Source organism: Lonchura striata, chromosome 6, assembly GCF_046129695.1.
Source record: "Lonchura striata isolate bLonStr1 chromosome 6, bLonStr1.mat, whole genome shotgun sequence".
NCBI lineage: Eukaryota > Metazoa > Chordata > Aves > Passeriformes > Estrildidae > Lonchura > Lonchura striata.
This window is the reverse complement of record NC_134608.1, coordinates 27,131,389-27,144,277: the sequence shown is the minus strand read 5'-3', so window position 1 is coordinate 27,144,277 and position 12,889 is coordinate 27,131,389. Positions and strand designations below refer to the sequence as shown.

General features: G+C 35.5%; 2 protein-coding genes across 11 annotated transcripts in view; one reads left to right on the top strand and one right to left on the bottom strand.

The window, feature by feature from the left end:
* NUBPL (NUBP iron-sulfur cluster assembly factor, mitochondrial) overlaps positions 1-12,889 on the top strand; it is a 284,585-nt gene that overhangs the window by 52,567 nt on the left and 219,129 nt on the right. The window lies entirely within an intron of this gene.
* The window catches only part of HECTD1 (HECT domain E3 ubiquitin protein ligase 1), a 60,810-nt gene that overhangs the window by 19,128 nt on the left and 28,793 nt on the right, over positions 1-12,889 (bottom strand). For 3 of the 10 annotated variants that reach the window (XM_021539332.2, XM_021539340.2, XM_021539337.2), the window contains exons 14-25: positions 12,494-12,769; positions 12,314-12,390; positions 10,788-10,922; positions 10,420-10,566; positions 10,004-10,098; positions 9,523-9,628; positions 8,459-8,593; positions 8,234-8,373; positions 7,411-7,734; positions 6,826-6,992; positions 6,480-6,656; positions 2,892-3,728 (exon numbers count right to left, since the gene is read on the bottom strand). In XM_021539332.2, the coding sequence (XP_021395007.2) occupies positions 2,892-3,728; positions 6,480-6,656; positions 6,826-6,992; positions 7,411-7,734; positions 8,234-8,373; positions 8,459-8,593; positions 9,523-9,628; positions 10,004-10,098; positions 10,420-10,566; positions 10,788-10,922; positions 12,314-12,390; positions 12,494-12,769 (2,616 nt within the window). The remainder of the gene's footprint in view (positions 1-2,891; positions 3,729-6,479; positions 6,657-6,825; positions 6,993-7,410; positions 7,735-8,233; positions 8,374-8,458; positions 8,594-9,522; positions 9,629-10,003; positions 10,099-10,419; positions 10,567-10,787; positions 10,923-12,313; positions 12,391-12,493; positions 12,770-12,889) is intronic. The other 7 variants (XM_021539336.2, XM_021539338.2, XM_077784048.1 and 4 more) reach the window with 3 other exon arrangements.

Sequence of the window (12,889 nt, the reverse complement as noted above, 5' to 3'; positions counted from 1 at the left end):
AAAAAACCTGAATTCGCTGTAGACTCAGAAATAACTTCAGATAGTGTACCTGAGTATAAGTTATACCTATGTGCAACTACACCTTTATATCCCAGTCAGCAAAATATGTTCTCACACGCTTATCTTTAATCAAGGAGATTAACCACAAGTTTGGAGAAAAAAATTTGAGAGGTCATCTCTACTAAGAATTTAAGCCTTAGGTTTTCCAATTTACTTTTTCTGAACTTTATTAAATGCAAGTTACTCAGTTTTAAAAGAAGTTTCATTATTGCCATTTATGTAAACTGAGAAACTGCTTTCTTAAAAAAAAAAAAAAAACAACAAAAAAAAACACCTCTGCATTTCATATTATTATTACCAAAGTCTGCAAACATTACTACCCTGGAAGAAGGATATAACAAAGCTTCTTCCCCTAAGTGAATTTGGTAGCTTTTTGTTGGGGGTGGGGTGGGAAAGTTATTATCTCTGCTTTCCTTCTGTTACATACAGTCACTACATACATTCCTGCCCCTTAATAACATAGCTAACATTTTGCAAATAAAAATATAACAATGCAGAGGGGTGTCAAATAATAGTATAACAATGAGGAAAAGTACACATTTTAAATTTAGCATTGTTAATAAGCTTATGTTCTTCTCTATAAAAGCATGGAAATGAAAAACTAAAGAGTTTTTCTTTCGTTGTTCAAGAGCTTGAAAATAAGCTGTTCAGTATGCACATCTTTCACCCTCTGCTAATTAATAACAGCAAACTCTTTGCTGTTACGGTAAACAGAAAAAGCCATTAAGCATCAGGATTTTGTTTGCTCTGAATTCAAGAGCAAATGGAAATTGGCTACTCTGGACACCACTTAGCTTCTGGCAAATACTGATGTTTTTTTCAATGCAACCAGTACAGAAAGTCCAGAAAAACTTTCTCACTAACAATTATTTCAGTCTTGATTTTTGGGGTGTTGGGTTGCTGTGGGTGGTTTGTTTGATGGTGGGAGTCTTTTGTTTGGTTGGTCTTTGGTTGGTTGGGGTTTTTTAACCTGAATAGGCTAAAAACCCAAAAAATAATAAAAATTTAACAAATCAAGCTTTTTACAATGTTCTAATTGAACTCTGGGGAGATTATTCAAATATTATCTCTGAACTCTTAGGAACATGAGCTACCATTTCAGTTTCTAATCATATAAAAAGCATGAACCAAAATAATACCTACATGAAGGATAATATAAAGTATGACTATTTTTAAGCTGCCTCATTGTTATTTCTAACTTTTGCAGTATATATTATCAAACATTCATGAAATTTTAGACATGCTGTTGAAGTATTTTACCATGTTTTTCAAAGGCGGTCTCTTTTTTTTCCTCCCCTGAATACAAAACTACTTCAGAACCAGAGGCATTCTATCTGTCTTTAAGAGGATCAAGTACTGGAAAGCCTTCTTTGAATATCTTACTATTTTATTGCAAAAGACTTCGCCCTCATGGCCAGTATCACAACATGAATAGAAGGATACATTAAAAAAACTCCCCATCAAAAAAAGAAAACATTCAGTATTTAAAATATTTTAAAATGCTAAAAGCAAACACACAATTTCTAAATAAGGAAGCATAGAGTCATAGAATTGTTAAGGTTGGGAGAGACCTCAAAGACTGAGTCCAGATGTTAGCCCAGCACTGGCATGTTCACTACTAAACCACATTCCCAGGTTCTACACAACTTCTGAACATTTTCAGGGATGGTGAATCCACTTCCCTGAGCCACCCGTTCCAGTGCTTGAGCACCCTTTCAATGAAGAAATTTTTCCTATTATGTAATCTAAACCTCCCCTGTAACTTCCTACCCGTGAAAAGAGGCTGCCCCCTACCTCACTACACCTCCTTTCAGGTAGTTGCAGAGAGCAATAATATCTCTCCCGAGCCTCCTTTTCTCCAGGCTAAACACCCCACAGCTGCTCCAGACCTTTCACCAGCTTCACTGACAATCATGACAAGCATGAAAGCTTAACAAGAAATTTATGCTTTTTTCTAGCTCGGATAATTTCACTTTTTCTGACTTGCCTAACCCATGAAATGCAGTTCTCTGTTTAAACTACTATCACAATCAGAGAACAAAATACCAGACAAGTAACAATTTTGATGGGAGCATGCTCAAAAAAAGAGTGAACTCACAACAAGCAGGTTTATAGCTTACCTTGCTAATACCTTGCTCCTACATATATAATCTAAGAACATGCAAATGTTAAAGAATACATAATGTACATAATGCCATTTAAAACACTGTTAACTACAAACTTCCTTACATTTAATATGCCTGAACAGTTCACCAAACCTAAGCCTTAATGATCATACCTACCATCTCTAGAAAACACACTCAGTATTACAGTACATTATGTTAAGCAGCTTGACAAAATCAGGAATCTGCTAACATTTCATTATGCTGTAGTTCTTTTTCCTTCGTACTTTGTTCTTAGCTCCTATGCTCAAACACTTCACAATATGCACAAACTGCCCTTCCTGAGGAAAATGGAAAAATAATAGAAATATGCAAAATCTACACAGATCAGAAAGCCTAAGTACCTGACATTAGCTACTGTTGCTAGATTTCCATTCTCTTGGTCTAATCCATACACTCTCCTTAAACATATAATCAACATCAATTTCAATCATCAATTTCAAATTTCTTTCTGTTTGATGAGTACCTGTGATCTGACATTATAGGGTAATGTAACACTTTTCAGCTGACAGGACCTCTGTGAGTCCTTCATGAGTTCTACAGGCTCATACTAGGTCAAGGCTGCTCTAAGTACATTTCTCTATTAAACCAACACAATCCAAACTCAAGGGTAACGAAAACCAAGGAGACAACAAAATCCTCAACTAAAAATAAAAATAGCTTACTTACTTGCAGTACTCACAACATTTCTTCCCAAAGTATTAGTATTGTTATCACTGCTACTCCGGCTCAAATTCATGTTGTTTGTGGCATTGGTACGTGCTATGTTTGCCACTCTTCGTACAAAGGACTCCAGGCTGGAAGTTTCTCGAGATGATAAGTTCGGAACACTTGCACTGGAGCTCATGGGTGCCCCAGCAGCCAACAAAGAACTGACTGAGAGTCTGTTACTCGCTGAAGAGCTTAGGGGTCGTTGGGAAGCTGCTTCTTTATTAGTCAGTTCAGAGACTGAACTCACATCAGGAGAGCTTACACTAACAATTCCCATGGATATAGCACTGGACTCCCCAGGAGTACGTATTGAATTATCAGGACCTAACTTCCTCTCTGCATTTTCGTTTCCCATGTCCGCTGTTAAGGTGCTGGTGCTCGCACTGGAAGATGACCCTATGTCAGCCTGAGGCACGCTATCGGCAGAAGACAGAACAACAATTGGTTCATGGATGTCAGTGCCTGAAACTATATTTTGTTCCAATACACTTTCTGATCTCCGCTCCATTTTGGTCGAACCCAAGCTGATGTCGCTGCTACTTGCCACGCTACACACAGAACTGCTGCTTCCTTTTCTACTTGAGGAGCCTGCAGCAGCAGTCGTCTTGTCTGGACAGTTGTTTTTCACCAAGCTGCTCCATGACTGCGTTGTGCCTGAAACAGTGGATGAAACAGGTTTGGGTGATGCCGCTGAATCAGGGTCGTACCCTGGTGCAAGCTTGAGGTCAAACTTTCCTTCTGCGCCCATACGGTAAGAGTTAGAGCCACCAGCATCCCAGGTGACATCAATCCAGCCTGGAAAGGGACAGGAGTTTGTGAGATCCAGCAGAAAGCAGACAGGAGGCGTGTCAGACAGTAGCTCCACAATGTGGGATCAGCTTCTCATAAGGGCTCTGAATGTCTGAATCAATGAAATCACTAAGTAACCCTTAAAGCCAATTAAAAGGGAAGCGCTTAAATCAAAACAATTTAGTATTTTGTAATGCTGTCAATCTAGAGACTGCTCATTCTTGCTGCCTTAATCTTCAGGGTCACAGAATCCAGCCAAAACAAAGTTTCCTTCAGGAAGGGACCTGACCTACTAGAATCTCAATTTTATTAGCATCTATCAAAATTGGATTCTCTAATAATAAAAATGTATATTAAAATGTATCATAACTTTACTAGCATCTGTCAAGAAGCTGTAATTATTACATGGACATTCAGTAACACTTTTCTTTGTTGGATGCTTGTGGATAAGCATATTTACCCAAAAGACAACATGTCATGAAACTGCTTAGTTTGAGATTTCTTATTCTTAAATTAAAAGAACTAATTTATAGATACACAGCTTTTTAGTTCAGTAAGTTCCACATACTCGAACATTCCTTACTCATAAAAAAATCTTATGGCAATCAGGTAAGGGCTATATCAAGTAAAATTACAAGATTGAAAGAGTTTTTTTCTATGTTTCATAGAAAAAAACTATCCTGGGATGAGAACAAAACTCCAAAGAGATGTTACTGGTAAGTTCCTTTATTAAATTATTATTTTGAGTGGCAAAATTTTTTAACAGCTAAATACAATAAATCTGCAATAATGAGCGTAACATACAAGATTTAGCTAATTAGGACAGAAATAGGGGCAAAATTATTTATTTTTACTTGTCTAACTATGTACCACAATCTAGAAGGCACCTAAAAAATTCTAATATTTCTCACTGTATCTTAACTGCAACAAATATTGTTGTAACTACTTTAATTGAAACACATTTCATCCAAAAATGAAATCTCTAAAGCTTACTTATCTACTCCAATCTCAGACAAAGTCAAAAGAAATATCAGGTCTAGATACATAAGTATTTGTCTTTATTAATGAAAGAGCTAGTATCAAGTAAAATATTCTTTTTGTGACTGTCACGTACACCTTCAGCTTTTAACTATTCAAAAATCACCACTCCTAGACCAAAACAGATGATCACAGGCAATTTGCTATTTACAAATATCACTCTGGAAGGAAAGTAGCTAAAAAAGATAAAGTTTTCAGATATGATAAGTAGACATCTCGTCCCCAGATGTGCAGGTTTGGATCATGTTATTCTCATATGATTTTATTCCTTCTTGACAAGCTATAGTTGAGTAATTTCAAGTCACTAAACCACTGAAGGATAAAGTTGTGAAGCTAATCTCAATTTTTTTTTCTTCCATGATTTGCCTTTTTTATCAAACACAAAAAAAGCTCCATACAGTATAATTTTTCCCTTTTTTGAATATCTGAACCAGGTATTTTTTCCAAAGCACTACTAAATAACTGGGGGGTTTTTTGTATAGTTCCTTTCCCTAAATTATTAATTACAAGTTTTAAATCTGAACAAGTTTTAAGTACATATTATGTACTCAAAGTTGTTCTGCTCTATCATTACAGGCATAAAACAACATTTGTGTACACTTGTGAACAACAACCAAAAAAGTAAATTAGATGCCATTTTCAAAATTCTATATGAAAAAAAAAAAGCTTTTAAAGGAATGAGATGAATTGGCATCACCATTTGATAAACTAACGTCAATTTTGCCTATGGTTAAATGGGGTAGTTTTACTGGAACACAGAAACAAAATCACTGCTTTGGTAGAATACTATTCACCAACAACACCTAAAGTCTTCAAAGTTACAATGTAGCTATGGATACTGTTGTATCTGATAAGAAAAATACATGGATGATGGGAGACTACCCACAAGCTGTATTCAACAGCTTAAATAAAGTTCAGTTTTAAATAATTTTAAGGAATTGTGCTTTGGAGATGTCTCCATGTTTGAGAGCTGACAACTCAATTAACTTGAAGAAACTCTCAAGTCCAGCTAAAAATGAACCTAAAAGTAGCTGAAGGTGCTTCAGAAACAAAGCATGCCTTATATACCTCAAAATAAGGGGAAGAGAAGGGAAATGGCGGAAAGCATGTTCAGCTGTCAAGATGACCACCTCTCCTGAAGCCTCTTCAATAACTTAACTTTCTGAGTACTGAGTTCCCTGGCTGTTGCAGGCTTTTATTTTGCTCCTTAAGGTAATAAATTTTCATGCTTAAGTCAAAAACAAAAATTTGATCCCAAAGAAGCTTGCAAGGTAGGAAAGGTACAGGATATAACAAAAGTCAAGGAAAATATTGCAAACGCTCAGCTAGAAGAAATGAGGAAGGTAATTATAGATTCTGCAGGCCCAAAGCTTAACTTATCAGTTTGCATCACTCACCTTCATATATTTTGTAACAGATGTCTAAATAACAGTTTCATATTTGAGTAACAGTTTAATATTTTAATTAACCAAAACTGTAGAAAAGTTTCGTTTACAGTAAGTTTTTTTTTATGTGTTCAAATGGAATTTCACAAATTCCAACAGCTGTAGTATTTTAAGCTTCTTCTCTCCAAAGTATTTATACTTTTATCAACTTTATCAAGGCATTACAAAGGAAGTACTTTAATGCTACCCATTCTGCATGATGTCATAATGAACCAGACATTATGCAACAAATGACTTCAACATGATTCAATAAATTCAGGCAATTCATGCTCACCATTATGCAGTTCTCCTGTAACAGTGCCTTCACCCTGTGGGCTTCCATCCTGATCTCTCCATTTCCAATCAATTCCTCTGATGACACGAGCTCCTGGAACCATGTATTTTAACACCTGAGAACGGACCAGACGTCGCTGCCTTCTCAGATTTGCTTCAGCTTCTTTAGCAGCTTTTCCTGGAAGAAATGTAAATTGAAAATACAGGAAAATACTGAATGAGGAATAATTTTGAGCTTATTTCTAAGCAACTTCGACTGCAAAAGTTAACCTTCACACTGGTTTTTATGAAGTATTTTCATTAGCATTTTTAAAGAGCAAGTAACATATACATGTTCTTTTTCTTACCCAGCTGATCTTCACACACTCCATTCACAGTGCCATAAAGTTCAAAACCAGACAGGGAGAGGTAGTGTGTTTGCCCACTGGCATTCTTTCCCATCTGTTTTATTCTAACATGTCTCCAACCTTGTTTCTCATCTTTTGGAGGATCTAAAGGCCATGTTGCTGTAGACCTTTAAGTTTATTAGAAAGGGGTGTTGGTAGGTAACAGGAATTAAAAAAAAAAAGGCAAAACCAAAAAAACTTAGTACCAAAGCAAACAAAACCATAACACCCATCATGCATGCATATTACAAGATATATAAACCTATTAACACAAGAGCAGCCATCAGATAAGTGTTGGTGTTATGGTTTTGTTAAAAAACAAAATGCAAAATTTACATTGATGGAAAAGCACAAATACCATTATGTGAACCACACAAAACCTATGAATCACTTATTCTCCAGCCCATCCTTGATAGTTTGTATCACTAACCACTTCTTGAGATAGATACATTATTACAAACACAGTACACATTAAATTAGTCTACAGTCAAGTACATTTTTAACTGTACTCAGTTTTATGAAAAGTGATAAAATACATTGACATACCCAGGTTCATTGAGACTACAGTCATCAACATGAGTATACAAAGTAGTCCAGTTCTGTCCATCCTTAGATACCTGGAAAACCCAATTTCTGAGAGCAGATCGTCCGTAACCTCGAGCATGGCGTAGTGTGTAGGCTGATGGTATAACCCAAAGGCCAAGATCTATGGCAAACCAAGCATTCTTATCATCATTTGTGTGACAATTGAGAGCCGAACTGTCACGGCTCAGGATGTCTTCTAAACGACCATAAGGCAGATTTCTTCCTTCTGAGGATGTAACCACTACTAATCCATAGGCTGCTGGATTTACCCACTCATATGCAGTCCTGTATTTAAAAAGAGACATATACTGTTCAATTATCACTTAAAAAACTAGTTTGAGAAACATTTGACATTTACTGTAAATTGCATTTAACAGCTGAGTTTATCACACACCAAAATTATCAATATATTTTTAGATAATTAGACAACTTTAGATATGTTCCAAACATCGCTTTTTTTATGTTTTTTAAAACACTGTAGCAAAGAAAAAAAAAAATACAAACCCAAACCAACAAAATCAAACAGAACCATGGCAAGCAAAAACAAAGACCCAAGCTTCCCCACTCCATCTGCCTAGGGAAGCATACAAATTCTCAACACTAGTGATTTATATTTTTCTATTATTTAAGGAGATGGAAAAGAAATGTAATTCTATTGATTAAAAGATACCTCCCACTACTAAGAAAATAAAAGATTTCATTATGAATTCTTTGTCCCCATCCTGCCACATGGATTACAGTTTATTGTGTCTGACTTTAAAATATCTAGCTTTGAAAAACTCACTTTGCATTTGTTCCAATCCAGTAAATAATTCCATTTTCATCAAAATCATGTTGATGCCTGAACACAAATGTCTGACCTTCTCGTAGTTTCCGTACAAAAACAAATGAAGCCCTATCAAAGTCGTACCATTGCTTTGCTACCTACATATGAAAGAAAACAAATCAAATATTAAAGAAGCAGAATATAACTATTCCCTGTGAACTCTGTGTGTGGTATGCAGCTCACCATTTTCAGGAGATACTGTTCTAGAGATTCAACAGTTGCCAACGGTTCCATCTTGAGCATTCTACCAGTTCTATCTATTAAAGACGTCTCCCCCGAGGCACGTTCCAAACGAAACCTCAAGCGCCTTGTCAGTATCTGAAAGAACAGCTAAGCATTAATATAGGCTTTCCTGTTTAGGTTTTGCAATCTTCATAAAAACAGTGTATTTCACTACAACTGTTTTAGTGGCCTATCAGGTATCTTTGTTGCTCTAACTTAAGCACTATATTCTAATGAAATGTTTTAAAAAGTCATTTCCTAGTACTACTACTTTTCAATTAACCAAACAATTCTTTACTATGACAATATCTAAGTCAATTACACACTCAACTAACATTTTTTTCACTTTTCCTATGTCTTCATAGCTTTTTTTTGCTGATTAGCAAACATAATAATATAGAAACAAAAAACTATTTTCAAAAATATTGAACAGCAACAATAGTTTTGCAACTTTTTTCAACTATGTCCTAGACATTTAACATGAAAACAGAAATACTTATATTTCCCTACCCATGTTGCAAAACCCTGAACTGGGCTTTCAAATAATAAAAATTAAGACTCTACGCAAACTGGGAAAAAAAAGTATTATTTTTAGCCAAACTGCCAAGTTTCCTGTATAACAAGCTGCTGAGCCTGGAGGCATCATACATCTCCAATTGAACACGGAGCTATAGACAGGACCCTTTAAAGCGTATCCCCTGTTCTTACTAATAATTGTCTGCAATCGCAGTAATATGCCCTTTAACTAGCGAGCATGCGCCTACATAAAGACAACACTTGAAAGTAAAAGAAAGAACACATTATCTCTTTAATCAAAATTTACTTTTACCTCACAGTGCTTAAGTGACGGTAGAGGAACAGCCATGCATTTCATTGCCAGAGGAAACAGATGCCAAAATTTGGTTGTTCTTTACTTAATTCTACCCACATCTACAAGAATGTGATTCTTGCAAACAAGGCGTGCAACATATACCCTTCAGTTGTGCATGACTCAGTGCGATATGCTGTTATCACTGTACATTTACCTGAAGATTATACGTAGATCCTGGTGTATCATACAAGTGGAGAGGTAGACGTTCAATAGATTCTAACACTGCTATCAATTTCCGAATTAATGCAACTGCTGGACGACTGTGAAAGAGAACAGGTACTATGTTACCACAAAAAAAAAACAAAGGAAAAAATTCTACACTATCTCAGAAAACAGGATCCAGTTGAGGAAACGATCCCAGCATGCTATTTCTATTGATGCTACCTAGTCACATGGTTATAGCACAGTAAGAAAGACACTAATCTGCACAATGATGAACAAGTCACCTTGTTCATCAACAGGCTGACTCTTAGAGATAAAAACTTTCCATTGCTACTTCAATATTAGATGCTGTCTTTTAAGAACAATTTTCTATTGAAATGGAAAGAACAGGTATTTTTCTTTAAATTATTTTAAACATACCATACTGCTTCACAATTTCAAAGGGGATTTTCCTGGTTTATTATTATTTTTACCTTTCATCATCCTCATTTTCACTGAATGCTGTTTTGAAAACATTTATCCTCTCTACCAGTTGACTACAGTCTTGTTTCACATCCAAATCAACATTCTAGGAGGAAAAAAAATCAAGTCACATACAGGCAAAGACATCTGTGTAGTTTCACTGAAATCCCAAATTAATCCCAATTTTACATGAAAAGCTAATTCATCAGCCACTAGACCTGAACAGTTGATTTATTTTCATTCAAACTAGTCATCTATTGTGATAGCATATTTTCAGTAGGTAGACCAGTAACTGGAACAAGTCTGTCTAATTGTCACCAAGACAGAAAAAAGACAGATTTATAACAGATCTTTTACACTATGGCACATGTCTTAACTTCATTTTGTTACGAAGTTTTTCTTTAAATACTTATGTCTATAAACTCACATTGTTTAAAACTGTCAGCAGCGATTGAACTAAGCCACTACTGCACATTTCATATGGAGAAATAGTATTCTCATCCTTCAACAGTACAATTAAGTTTTCCAGAGCAGTCTTCATTAAATCTCTCCAAGTATTTTCTCCCTCAATGCACTGAAAGACAAAAAGATCATTTTAATGAACCCAAGTAATCTGTCCGCTTGCTTCAGTTGAAAGATCATGTCCTAGGAAAGTACCAAACTAGGTAATACATGTATTAAAACTCCCCACATCACAGACATGCTATGACTCCTCTTCACATTATGACAGGCTAGTCTAATTATTATCTGATTTCCACTGATGCCACACATTAAAAATAAAGGAGATACACTTACCTGCCTGTTTGCATGAAGTTCCCAAGCAGACTCTAACTGTGTTGCTATGTTCCTCAGTGTTACAACTACTCCTCGAGGCATACTTTCAACAGCTTTAAAATGATCATCATACAAATCTCTTGCCATAGTGCGTACCTACAAATGGATTTTGATAATCAGAAGTCAGACCTTACTGCAATGAGATTGTTACTATACTCCCAGATACAGCAACCTTGGTCATTTTTTTTAAGTAAGTCCACAACAGGCAGATAAACAGGGAAGAATAAAAACCCATGTGCATCATGAAATGGCAAAGGCTGTGAAAGGAAAAGGGTATAGGAGAAATAAATGGAAATACACAAAAACTTATTGACAGAAATTAAATTTACCATCATGTATTAGGTTGCAGCATAAAGGGTAGTAGGAAAAGGTATGACTCTCAATCTGACAATCTTTCTTTTATAACTGTATCACAGATCAGGTAATCGTTTTTAATGTACAATTAAGCAGGTTTAATATGGTTTCTGAACATCCCATCAACATTCCTTAAACCAATTCACACTAAGTCCCTATACAACCTCTTTTAGTAAGAATTACGCTTTCTACAAAGCATGCTTCACACAAGATACAGATTAAATTCTTATTAAGCATCTTTCTAAGAAATTTCCCCCAAAATCTTTTATTATCATTCTATGTGCTACAATAATAATACATTACACAAGCCTCAGAACTACACAGTGCAATGCCAGGTATAAGAGAGTACAGCCTCTTGTTTATCATCCCACCTATTCTCATTCACACACAGTATTTCAACTTTCAATTTAGTGTAACATGTCCTAAGATATATGTCCTAAAATGCTGCAGATATAAGGTACAGAATATATTAGCTGCACTGTTAGAAACTGCAAGACAGATAGAGACTAAAGATCAGACCCCTGAGTCCTTGGGGTCGGTGGATCACAAAATGTACTGTTACTTTGTGAGTTTTTTGTAAAGAGTTTAATACTTGATTTCTTAGCTCCTCCTTTTCCCCCTCCATTTTGAGGAGAAAGAAGAATTTTAAAGATATCTAAAATGAGGGTGTTTACTCATTTTACTTTACTGCCACAACTCTTAACAATGCAGACTGTTACTTCCATTCACAATATCCAGTCTGAAATTAGTACTTAGATGAATTATTACATGCCTCTGACACAACTTTAGTATCAATTTTAGCATCTTTTCTTGCACCATAAAGACATAAAAAACAAACCAGAAAACCTAAAGAATTATACAAATGCAAGTCAGGAAGACTGCATTTTCCCACAGTTTAAAAAAAATTCGTTTTCCGCTAAAGGAGAACAGCGTTTACTAAGACTTTTAGATAAAATCACCCAAATAAGTGCTTTGTTCTGATTGATATTTTCCCCTTCAAGCCTCACATAAAATTGTATCTAGTTGAAATCAGATCTTTTAATTTTCTAAGGGGAAACTACAACTCCCTAAGAATACTGTAATATAAAACAAGCTCAATTAAATTCACAATATAAAATTTACAGATCACTAACCTTTTGTTTTGTCTTCTCCAGTTTAGATTTCAGTTTTCTTCCTCTTTTACCTGTCCAGCCAGTCACAAATTCTGACCCTGCAACATGTATTTTAGAAAAGTTGCATTTTATCATAGCTATGAAAAGCAATAAATAAAACTATCTCATATACACTTGTTCCTACCTGCACATAACACATACCTACATACTTACCCAAGGAAGTTTCAGCTGTAAACGAATGCTTTGTTCCTCTGTTGGATTCAAACACAAAGCCTGGCAGGTCTTCTTTCAGTATTGTAGCTTGCTGACCATCAGAATTATGAATAGCAATTTCTCCTTCTTTTAAACAGGTCAGTGACCAGTTTCCTACAGTAAGTTTAGTTGGCCCTGGTGTTGATAAAATTGGCTGGCTTGTGGTAGATGGCTTTACTTGGCTTCGAGCCCTTTGCAACTTCTCAAGGAACTCACTCCTACTTTCTATTTAAAAAGAAACAAATTTGGTTTTCTCCAACAACTGCTTCCATCATTATGTATAATTTTTTTTTCAAGAGGAAAACAACTGAGTACATTCAATGCAAAATTAACTTTGAAATTAAG